At 36.0% G+C, this 12,575-nt stretch overlaps 1 protein-coding gene across 8 annotated transcripts in view; it reads right to left on the reverse strand.

Annotated features, from left to right (window-relative positions):
- The window catches only part of znf385d (zinc finger protein 385D), a 279,058-nt gene that overhangs the window by 52,515 nt on the left and 213,968 nt on the right, over positions 1–12,575 (reverse strand). For 5 of the 8 annotated variants that reach the window (XR_011190740.1, XM_069195072.1, XM_069195075.1 and 2 more), the window contains one exon: positions 3,427–3,516. The exons of 1 other annotated variant lie outside the window; for it this stretch is intronic. Coding sequence is in view for 6 of the 7 variants with exons in the window: in XM_069195072.1 (XP_069051173.1) it covers positions 3,427–3,516 (90 nt within the window). In the remaining variant the exon portion in view is untranslated. The remainder of the gene's footprint in view (positions 1–3,426; positions 3,517–12,575) is intronic. 2 more of the 8 variants (XM_069195076.1, XM_069195073.1) reach the window with 1 other exon arrangement.

Raw genomic sequence — 12,575 nt, forward strand, 5'->3', positions numbered from 1 at the left:
AAATACATATAATGGTAGGCATGGTAACATTATCATCTCAGAAGCTTCAAGATAAGATTTTGAATTTATTTAATGAATTTACAGTGATTTTAAGGTTCCATTCTAAATACATTTACCGCTGAAAATCAGGTAAGGCAACAGAAACTAACAAAGATAGTATACTTTAATTAATTTAATAATTTAATATAAGGGGTGTAGCAGCAAGGCTTATTAATAATACAGGAATTAAGGTAAGGGAGCAGCAAACTTAATTCTGGTATTACTAATAAGCCTTGCCGCTACAGGGGTATTGATACATGTTTAGGTCTGAAACAACAGAGACTGGTAGGTTTTGAATGTTAAATAGTCTCTCCATATTTTTTACAAAACTTTAAATTCTTAATCTTCAAGTGGAGCTGTCTGTTAACTGGCATTGTTTTCTGTGTGAGGTAGCAGCCTCATATACAGTGTTGCTCAGGGCAACACCATGCTGTGCCAGTATAAAGTATGAAAGGATCGGTGGCTTGGATTTCTACAAAAGGCATGGAGAAAATGCTGCATGCTTTCCAAAAGTGAAAGAATAGCATCAACATGATGTTAGTAAGATGTTAGCATCAGAAGCATTGTGGAAACATGGTTTTGGGCATTGTTCAACATAAGGGCCCTGATACAACTTATAACTTCTCTGTCATGACTTATGGGTCTTTCAACTTTGGAAAGCAAACTTTCCAGAAGGGTCAGTTTGGAAACAATTATCTTTATTGAAGCACTGGAGGTACAGTAGCACACCTGAGGGTGCACTGAAATTCTCTAAGCCTTTTGCTGTTCATTACCTTGCAAAGTACAAGAGAGGTCTCTCCTTATGCCTTTATAATCAACATCTTCCACCCAGGTTTCTCTGGACATCTGCACCTGCCTAGTGCATTCGGAATCCCTTCTTCTGGAAGTATTTTCCTCTAACTTCTCCTTCATACTGTCATTTGCTAAGCTGTCTCAGCACATTTACATTTTCACTTTTGTTTGTTTTTCACACAAATTATCATCGTTACAGAGGTCAGCACTTATTTGAAATGCAGAGTGTTAACTTTATTATCTACAGTACAAGTTAAGTTGATATGTTCCCTGTTGCTGCACTATAAAATGTAGAAGATATTGGCTTAGTCAGTATTTCAGCCTTTATTTCTCCACGGTAGCAGTTTAGAATTATTTGAGACGATTGCATGTCTATGTTTGTCTACTTTTCCAGTCTCTCTTTGAGGCTTAACCATCAAATGGAATGATCATTTACTGAAATCCAGCATTGTACTAAACGACAGCATACAATCAATAACACAAAAAGTCCATAACACATCATAAAAACAACATAACGTAAGTCACACAAGGCCTTTGACAAGAAAACAATGCCAAATGCAAAATACAAATTGTAACAGCACATTACAAAGTACTTGCTCTTTTCCCATTCATTCAGAGGTGTGCTCCTGGTTCAGAAATAGACTACTCTATTTGTCTTGAAAGGATTGACAAATTATCATTACTTTTATGATACTATCACATTTGCTTTAACAAAAATGTGGGTATTACCACTGCAGTGATAAATTATTTTCATTTTATTTTTCTCATAGATAACTAAAAATGTGAAATTGCCTAAATTAAATTGTATTTTCATGTAGATCCTGTGCATAAACATGCATAGGTACTGTACACAGATTACTCGCCTTATATATACTGTACATATATCCTGCTCCTCATTTTCTTTAATTTCAGTGTTAATGTATTCTTATTTTCTTGGTTTAAAGGTAAAAACAAATAGACCTTATTTTATATATTGTTTATCAGAGATTAACTTTTGACAATCTTTTAAAGAAGCTGATCAAAAGGACAGAAATCTTATCTACTTCCATACTAGTTTTTTACTCTCAGTTACCCTAATCCATTTAGAATACTGATATATAATAAAAGTATAATTTAACGTCAATATCCCGGTCTTTTTAGAGCTACACTCATTGTATGAAAACCCAGCTAACCAAATGACTTTTTTCTTAGGAAAATAAATGTTTTCTAATAAATACAAATGGCCAAATGCCTACAACAATGCAATTTACTAACAAGAAAAAGAAACATAAAATGAATCCTGATCTTTACAGAAACTGTGCAAGAGTATCGGTACATCCAATGACTTATAGATATGTTCCCTGAATGGTGACCTGCTAAATTAGCCCCATTTCCCCTGATTGCAGTGCTGCTGGAACCAGCTGTAACGCCCATTGAAACATTTATAGAAATGCATCCCTCAGCTGTAGATTTTTAAAATTGCACTTTTCATTTCCTTCTGGCAGTGTTTAAGAATAAAAAAAACCTCTATTCCCTTTGTAACAGAGATTAGGGCAATTGCTAGAAAAAAAGTTAAAAATAGCCAGGATGCATGTACATACATGTACTGTATATATTGTAAATAAACCACTGATATTTCATACTTTTTTTTAGTTGTTTGTCATTATTGATCTTTTGAAATGTCTTATAAAACATGAAACATTTAGGAAATGAGATATTACTATGTTAAATAAGTAATAACTAATAGAAATACAAAAAAGTAAAAAGTAATTAAAAGCATTATACAGTATCAAAACCTGTAAATCCATAACCATATTTTAAGAAATAAAATCTCTTTTTCACAGTGCAATTTTAATCAGTTCAGGACTTTGCGTTCTCTAAATCTTTATGTGATCAAGCCTGCAGAATTAGTTTTCACATTTGAAGGTCAAGAGAGAAGAGGTTTTTAGTGCTAGCAGGTTATTACTGTCATTTTACGTGTATGCATTGATCCAAACCACATGACAGGCTCATATGTGACTATCTACCTTGTCCAATACGTCTAATTTGATATATCTTATCCCTCCTGAAATCTGTAGCTGACTTAATGTGGAAATCACAATGGCATCTTCAGGATACAGACATCACCTTGTATCCTCTATACAAACATGGTACAGTGTGAAGGTTAAAGCAGCAACAAGAGCAGCTCTGAGTGGCACATTCTACATATGGTGCCAAATACAGTACTTGTGTAAAACCCCTATAATTACCTTCATCCAGAATGTAACATAAATCCCAATAGTGGAGAGGCATCCCAAACAGTTTGATTAACTTTTTAACACAATTGCTTGTTCTTGCTTACACAAATATGGCCAACAGAAAGTAGCAAAATAATTGGTTTGTCTGCATAAAGAAAATAAAGAAAATGAACCCTTAGAAAATTCCTTTAATAAGTTTTCTTTTTCATGCAGTTGTTATTTGTTGGTTTGTATAGTAAGTGACTCATTGAGGCCACTACCAAAAAATTGCAACTGTAAAGTTATGCAATGCAAACTAAAAAAAACAAACTCCTGAATTCAAGTATCTACAGAACAGAATTTAACACACAGTCACTAATACATGCACTCCCATACTCACACTCACACACAATCGACTGCCAGCAATCCCAGCCTTCCAGTTGCCGAAGGGTTGAAACTGATCTGTCCTGGAAGAAATTCCAACCACGCTCTGAAGACAAGAATATGGAAACCACAGCATTATATACTGATAATACAGCATTTTCCTTAGATACTATACTGTTGATACAGAGACTACAGTGCAATAGAGTCTATTACATTTAATACTATTATTTTTTAATTAACTACTTTCAGCTCATTTTCAAAATATTATTTTTCAAACAATATCGGTATAGAAGTACTGTATACCGACATTTGTACAGTATGTGTGTATAATGATAATGATACCTGGGGCTTCACATAATTTATCACATTTTAAAACATGAGTATCCAGTTGTAAACATAAGTGATAACTGGCAGTCAGATAATCACACATACAGTATGCGGTAAATACTGGAAATAAAATTAATAAAATAAAATTTAAATATAAATGTACAAATAATGTAAAAATAAAACAACTGCTGCAAGTGTCCTAAAATGTTTTCATCACAAAATAGTTTATCCAATTTATTTTAAAATGAGGAGTGAAGGTGCTCAAATTAAATTAAGACAACCAATCATCATTGTGTGCTATTCAGGTGAAAAGTATGAATAAAGAATGCCTGGTGAATTTGACATTTTGGTTGTTGGTATTTACATAAAGTATGATCTAGTTAAAAAAATACTTTGATAAATTAACAACACATAACACACATAAATCAATGAAAGCAGAACACATTACTGCACATTTGAATTTCAATTCCATTGTTTCCCAAATGACATTGCAAAGTCTGTTTTTTATTACACTCAAACTTGATCAATAACCAGGAAATCCTTGTGGCAGGACTTGTGGAGATTCCCATAGAGATTAAATTCCCCTTTCCCAAGATGTGTTCCGGCAGCTCAAACACTCTGGCACTTTGATTATACTTTATTAACATATGTGCAGTAGCACTGCCAGATGTTAAAAAAAGGAAAACAAAATGTAATCAAGTGGCTAGTATCATTATATCAAAATATAGTTATCAATGTCAGAATTAATCCGTCATAGGACTCATGAATTATACAACATCTACTATTATTTTATTTAATGTAATATCCATTTCATCAACGCAAGAAAAAATGCAACTCAGTGAACACAGGCAAGGATACTTTTCATGATTTTAATGTATTGTTTTGTTTGTAACAACAATAATTGCTTTTGCATAAGCTCTAAAATCATTTTGAAATTAAGTCGTTTCTGTTCACTGAGTTTCGAATACAAATTTTTTATACTTTGAAATGGAAACACTTTCTGCCAAAGGACCTACTGTAGGTGCCTGTTTGTTCTGCAAAGCAGTGTAGTAATTACTTGAATATGTTTAATGACTTTTGAAAAGGACTTTGTAAGAAGATCCATTGGAAGTTTTGACTATGAGTATGAAAGCAATGTTACACAGTGCGCTTCTCAATCCACATAGATTTTTCCTGCTTGGCTTTATTTAATCCAAGTCCTGAATGCAACTTTTTTTCTTTAAATGAAATACAGGAGTCCAATTTCCCCTGAGGAGAAATGGTTCAGTAAATACACTACTGACCTTATAACACTATCAGAATTCATCATAGTGACTTATACAACTAGGGTGAGTAGTTTGACCTCAGAATGCCTTTTAGAGCTACAGTATGCAGCTGTAGCGTATTTCTCTTTATATCTACTTGAGTAAAAAAAGTGTGTAATCCCTTCCCATTTTAAAAATGGCTTAAATGCAAAGACACATCTCATGGAAAAGAACAGATGTTTCTCCTTTATCCATTCAAGGCAGGCAAGGTGATTAATAATTGTAAGTATGCAGTGTATCACAACAGGGAACAGAGTGAATTCATTTCCTCCCATATTTCCCTCACAAGGTGGTTCTATGCAGCTCTTAAACAATTGGAGAGCAAACAACTTAAAGAATAAAACAAATTTCATAAATAAAGTATATCGTGTGGAAATATTTAAAAAAAGGTAAATGCTGCAAAATGTAGAAATGGCACATGTAGACATATTGTATGTTGTTTTTTTACTTCTAATTTTGAAAGTAAATAAATCAGTCAAACTGTTAATAAAATTACTTCAACTAAAACTAAGACATCTTAAACATAGCAGCGGACGGATGAAACCTTACTTCAGCAGTATAGTACGTACAATATTAACAAATTATATGTACCTGCAGAATAGTCAAGAAGACTTAGCTCTGTGAACACTGGACCAGCTGAGATATCTGGTATGGTGAGGTACAGTACAAAAAAAAAAAATCTTCTTACAAAAGGAAATGAAGTGTTTCCAAGCCTAGATTCTAATTCCAGATGGAGTTCTCAAGTAGGACTGTGCCTGTACATTCCATTGTGATATTGCAACATTCTTCACATTGCAATCCCCAAAAGTGTCTAAAGCATAATTTCACAACTTTTCATATCAAATGGAGGACTGTTACTCTGAAACCCTTCAATGGCACAGGCAGCCAGCACACCAGAGGAGGTACAGTACTTGGGGAATCCCAGTCAAAGGCAGATAGCAACATAGTCTGAATGTGAAAAGACAATGTTTATGCTTATGAAAAATGAAGAGAGATTTGACACTGTGTTTGTCAGTTTTTTAGTATTTATATGGTACTGTACAGCCTGTAAGGGCTCCTTTGAAAATCTAAATAACACCATTAATAACAAAATCTGGAAGGGAGAATGCAAGGACACTAAACAGTATGTCAGCTGCACACTACAATTGTTGTTCTTTGAAACTGCTTTTGGATGAGGATTTGTAATACAAACAGAGCAGAGGTTCAAAACCATACCAAACTAAACACGTGTATTTCTAAAACAGAGATTGCAAAATAAAACAATATACAGTACAAGACAAGTACAAGTCAATGCATACATTATAAAAATGCAAAGGACAAGTAAATTAAAATTGTTGTGGTCAAAACAACATGTACTTTATAGTAGTAATATGTTGTAACTTGTATCATACTGTAAAAATGTGAAATGGACAGAGTGCATTGGTGATCAATCATTACATCAACATAAATGTGAAAAGAACATTCAGGCAGGTGACCAATAGACACTGGCTGTTGAAAAAGTAATTTCAGAATTAGTTATACCATCATATTGTAAAACACAGGATTGTGCAGCTGTTGCCATATATCCTTAATCTATCCTTATTGAAGCCACATCCACAGTCAGTTATTTTTAAGAAAGCTGCACTGACTGTCTACAGTACATAATCTACTCAAAGACTCATCTTTTCACAATAGTTATTCAGTTATACAGTATAGTTAACTATTCACCATGTGTTCTTAAATTCAAAATCAGTCCTACTGGGCCAGTTTGCTGTAGCTATTACATTACAATAAAATTACAGCAAAGCTCTAAGAATACAAGAATCCAAGTATGGTGTGGATTGGTTACAAAAAAGCTTTTGATGGTGTTCCCTATACATGGTGTGACAAGGCAGCTGCATAAGGGAAGTATAGTAGGTTTGCCTGTACTTACTAGAATGTTTCCAAAACCATAGAACTGAACAAGGGGATTGCTCTAATGTGGAAATGAGAAAAATAAAATTGCACAGCAATCCCAACTAAAAACAGGTTTTCCTAATCTAGTAGAACAACCTAAAAGTCTAACTCTTAAAACGCAATTAAGTCTACTTACAGAATTGGTGATCAAGCACACAGTAAATAATTATTTTGTTTCAAAGGGCAAGGGCTTATAAAGTATACCCTAAAATACAATTCTTTTTTAAATGGTGGTGGCTAAACACAGCACCTTGTTCAGACATCCAACATGGTCACAGGACAGACTTGTTCTCTTGTTCTGAAAGGTACCCAACCCAGGAACCGTTCACATGAAAAATACAGAATATTTATAAAAACGTGGGCTTGCTGGCTGAAGTAAACAATCCTGCTTTTCTAACTATGGATATTGGAAGTCATAAACATCAACCAATTAAGCCAACTTTAGTTTGGTTTGTAGGGGCATCAATGAAATAATGGAAGACAGACATGCACATATCAAGGAGATGGTATCGGTACAAAATCGCCATCATGTCATTGGTAATGTATACAGTTCTATTTTACTAGCTGTCTGAGACTGGGATTCCCTTTGTATCCTCCAAGCAATGCTTTAAACTGCATTCAAAAAGAAAAAAATAGAACTTCACAGGAGCAAGTCATTGCATGGTATTTTTTAAAGAACTTGATACACTATTTCTTGCAAGAAGCGACTTTGGCATAGCTCCTGTCTCAAAGAAGAGACAGAAGGATTAATATTAGAAGTGCAAGATCAGGCATTGGAAACCAGATAATATCAAAAGAACATTTTAAGCAACAAGTACGTATCAAATGTAGAATGTGTAGCAAAGTAAATGAAAATATTAGTGAAATAAGTGGTGGTCTGACCAGTGCTGCCCCCAGTTATGTGTGAGTATATAAAAAGACATAATAAAGTAGTTATTTTCATTGGTTGATTTGTAAAGAGCCACAGTAGATGCTCAAATACCTGAGAGATGGTGTGAATATATCATAGATAAAGCCATAAACATCAATGACAGTAACATCATGTGGACATACCAACTCAGACTGAATGTACGATCTTCTTAAATCACCCATTGTACTCCACAATAAAAAAAGAAAATGATGCCTCCTGATGGATGTTCCGGTGCTATTTCATACGATCATATAATTTGAAATTGTGAGAATGGAGTACTAGGACAAAAGTAGTGCTTGTGTTGATACATGTGCTCTGAATCTTTAAAAGAGGTTATGAAGGAAAACAACCAATCACACAAATGTGAATTACACAGTGTGACTTCAGGGGGGAAGTGGCCTCCACTGTGTGCGTGTCATTGATGCCCCTTTCAGCCTGCTGAAACCTTTTCACTCTTACACACTGTTTTTCCTTGCAGTGTGTGTGTTGTAACATTAACTCTCCTCCATGTGTGGTGATGAATCCAACCCCCTGATGGGGCATCAGGACATGTTGCTGTCACGATATTAGTTCCCCCTCCTTAAGGGTGCTCCAGCCCTTTCGCTCAAGACTATTCTGTGCACCTGTTTCCCATTCCCAGCCCAAATTAAAAGCCAGGCGCTGACGCTCATCCGGGCTCTGCATCTGATTTCCATATCGTGCGAGTCCGGGACCTGGAAGCGCCTGGTCCCGTTAAGGTTTTAACCTCCGTTCCCGTTCCCTGTCCGCCGGTTCCGACCCGGCCTTCGTGGTTTTAACTTCGTGTTTTGATGGATCTCCTGGTTTTGGACTTTCTCGTGTGTTTTTGGATATTCCCTAAGGACTTCTCTTTTGGATTGTTCGCCTCGGCCACGCCTCCCCGTGCACCAGCGCACCTTGCACACGCCCCCCTGTCTTCAGCCCCGTTTTCCTGCATGACGTTTCCCTAGTGTTTCCCCACTCCGTCGGACTGTGTCGTCCGCATAGGGTCCGGAAAGAACTGTTCGTTACAGTTGCACCACATAGTCAGAAAGCTCTGGATCCTCGACTCGCAGACCCCCAGGTCCAGAGTCTCCAACTCACTTATGCCACTGTTCCTCACTTATGCCACACGTGGAGCATTCCCACCCACTCTCCTACTCATCTGGAGCCTCCAGTTTACTAATGATATACATGGACCCTCCTGCTGCTCCACTCTATCATCCCCAATCATCTCATGTCTTCTGGTTGAGCCACATACGCAATCAGTCTGAGCCTTAGTCTTGCTCTTTGACCTCTTCAAACTAATAGTCAAAGTCTCTAGAGCACTTGCTGAGACTCAATATACATTCCTTATATAAAGTCACACACAACCTCACTCTCTCACCCCAGGTTGTGTATTCACAGCTGTTGGCACACCTTCCCAACCACCACTGCCTTCACATATACAGTACACACCTGCCGTCACGCCTTCCTCATGCCAGATGGACCCCAACATTTACACCCATATTTGTCCTACTGTCCTACACAAGGATTTTGGTGGATAGTACCACAATGTTTGTGATCATGGAGTGTAGAGTTAGCAGGTTTAGCCATTTATGCTCTTAGTGCTCTACAGTGCATTTCAGTTGTTTCAATTGTTGTTATTTTACCCTTTCAGTGAGCAAACCAGGATTTTCTGAAATGTTTAGAATCAGTGCATGTTGCAACCACAGGGTTCAATCAGAGTGGCAAATAAGCAATTGTACAGGGTGAGACACACAAGAGCCCTTTTTCTGTAAAATAGTCACATCTTAATTGAAATCTTGGGATGAGCTACCACAACACCCTTCACGCTGCTACAAAAGAATGTTTGAATACAGGTGTCAAGGAAGATGGGAAAGTGGTTAGAAAACCAAAGAAATTATATCAATTTTAAATGCAAGATTAACATTCTGAAAAATGTACACATTATTTTCTCTTCAAAATCCATTATTAGATGTCAGGGAGCAAGCTTTGTTGCCAAATATCCCCATCTCATGGAGCATCTGGATGAAACTGACATTTATTTCAGGAACCAATTTACTTAATTTTTATTTTTGCATAAATAAAATGTTTATAAATGTGTTTTCTCTTTGGTACTTAGTTAGCACCCCTCTAGCAAAGAAAAAGATAGCATCAATGCACAATGTTTTTCACACTAGGATCCACCAGACTATAGGATGTACCATTTCCTCAAATAGCAGATGGGATTACACCTTATCTATTTTTTATTAACACACAGAAGGGCTGGCTTCAGTCTGCAACACCTGATGTTTCACTCCAATCCTTATATAATAAGCCTGAACCTAAATATTTTTTAGTAGTTAATTTAATTTAATATCATAATTGTCACGGAAAATAAATATACAACAACATAGGGGTATAATATATCATAAGTATACCCTCTTAACATACATGTCTGCATCAAAACAAAAAAAACTGTTTTACACTTAGCCTACAAAATATTAGACTGCTTCTGATGGAAGATAAAGTGACAATTTATTTTTGATAGATTATAGATTTTTATATGTATATTATTAAAATGTAGTAGTTCAGGTGGGTAGCTGCGTCAGCATGTGTAGGCTGCAAAGGAAAAAGTAATAGGTTTATTCCATGCTGAAAAAAAGAAGAAAGAGAACGTTTCGGCCATGGAGCCTTCTTCAGGTGAGCCTTCTTCAGGTTGCACTCCTGAAGAAGGCTCCACGGCCGAAACGTTGTGTTCTCTTTCTTCTTTTTTTCAGCATGGAATAAACCTATTACTTGTTCCTTTGCATTATTAAAATGTACTTGTAAAAAGGAACCCGAGAGAATTCCATTCCGTTTTCCGTTTATTTTTCTCTCAAACTGAAATCAAACAATTGTCGGTTACATTAAAATATTTTAAGTAGATTAATCAAGAGGTTGTTGAAATATGGTATAGTATATGAATGAAAAAAGTTATTTTCCATGAAGATTACAGATTTTTAATTATGTCAAAGACTTTAAACAAACTGTGTCTTTCTTGACAGAAATATACTATGAATAAAAAAATATTTAAATAAATAAATAAGATAATTGTAATGTCAAATTTGAAACCAAAGTTACAGATAAAAATAAATGCACCTAAGAATAAAAGATTCTGTTGCTGAATTGAATTAACCTTTATTGCCCTAAGGGAATTTCACTTGGCACATCAAGAGTTTATAACACCTAACATACTGTATATGAAATAATACAACAGAGCAATAGTACAATACCAAGATACAAAACAACTCCAAACAACATTGTTCAGTCAGAACACAATGCATTATCATAAGATTAAAAAACGTCACAACTGCTTAATTCAGTTGGTAATAGATGACCTATTGGGAGGCACTACCCCTCCCACCAAAGAGGTAGAGGGTGGGAGATCATATTACTTTACCTCCACACACCCGAACGAGGAAAAATTTGAAACACAGAAAAGCGTTAAGGGTTGAAACTGTTACAAGATATGGGGTTTTAAATGGAAAAAGTAAAAATAAAGCTATGATAAAGTTTTAAAAATATCAAATAACGAATCCCCTGTTGAAGGGAATAAAATGAAAGTTGAGCAACAGATCAATTTGTCTCTTGTTGCAGTGGCAAAATAAGATGGGGGGGGGCACATCTTTTTAAAATATTTACAATATATGACTATTAACAAATTTATAAAGGCCAAAGTCCATAGCTACGCTCACCCATTCCTTCCTTCATCATACAGTACATGAGTCAACCTTACAACAAGCTAAGAGACTTGGCAACTTCAGGGGAATCTCATATATTACAAAAATATCTGTGGTATCTGCAGTGTGGAAATGCTGGTGCTTTGGATCTGTCCCAGCTTCCTGTCGCCTAGGAAAATGGTGGCATGACTCTATTTCTTATATCCTAACCTTTTCTCCCTGGACCACTTTTTTATTTAAAAGACTTATGGTTTGTCTACCAGTGAATCATGCTCAATACATAAATGTGGATGTTCCCATAGGCTTTAGTCTGCGGACCTACTTACTGGTTTTCGATTCAGGTGAGCTCTGAATGTCCAGTGCTACTTGATTACTTTAACCAATCTTGAACTTTATTGCCATATGCAACCGGTACATGTACTGGTACAATGGAATTCTTACTTACAGAAAGTCTCTCGATTGTTAAAAAAGTGTAAAACACAAAGTGCATCAAGACAATATACAGTTCAAACAAACAGACAATGTACAAGTAAACAGTTTGAATGTAAGCAATGCAAACATGTAAACAATGACTGCAGATGTGCAATAAATAAAATTACAATGAGGTAGATGGTGTAGGTGTGGTCCAAGGGGCAAGGCCAAATGTGCTCAACAATTGCACTACTTGTGGGTAGAAGCTATTGAAAAATCTGGTGGTAAGTGTTTGTATGCTCTTGCATCTCTTGCCTGAGGGCAGTGGGAAAAAGAGCTCATTCCCGGGGTGGTGACTGTCCTCTGTGATGGCCCGAATTCTACCATGGCAGCGGTCCTCATAGAGCTGTTTAATCTCTATATGACCACATGCCATACCACACGGTGATCCCATTGGACACCAACACCAACACAAGCCCTGGCATCCCCCATCACTTGAGGCACCTCAGGAAATAGAGGTGCCACTGAGCCTTTTTCAAGAAAAAGTCTGTGTTCACAGTCCAGGTTAGGTCATTAA

This window comes from Lepisosteus oculatus, chromosome 10 (genome assembly GCF_040954835.1).
Source record: "Lepisosteus oculatus isolate fLepOcu1 chromosome 10, fLepOcu1.hap2, whole genome shotgun sequence".
NCBI classification, from domain to species: Eukaryota; Metazoa; Chordata; class Actinopteri; order Semionotiformes; family Lepisosteidae; genus Lepisosteus; species Lepisosteus oculatus.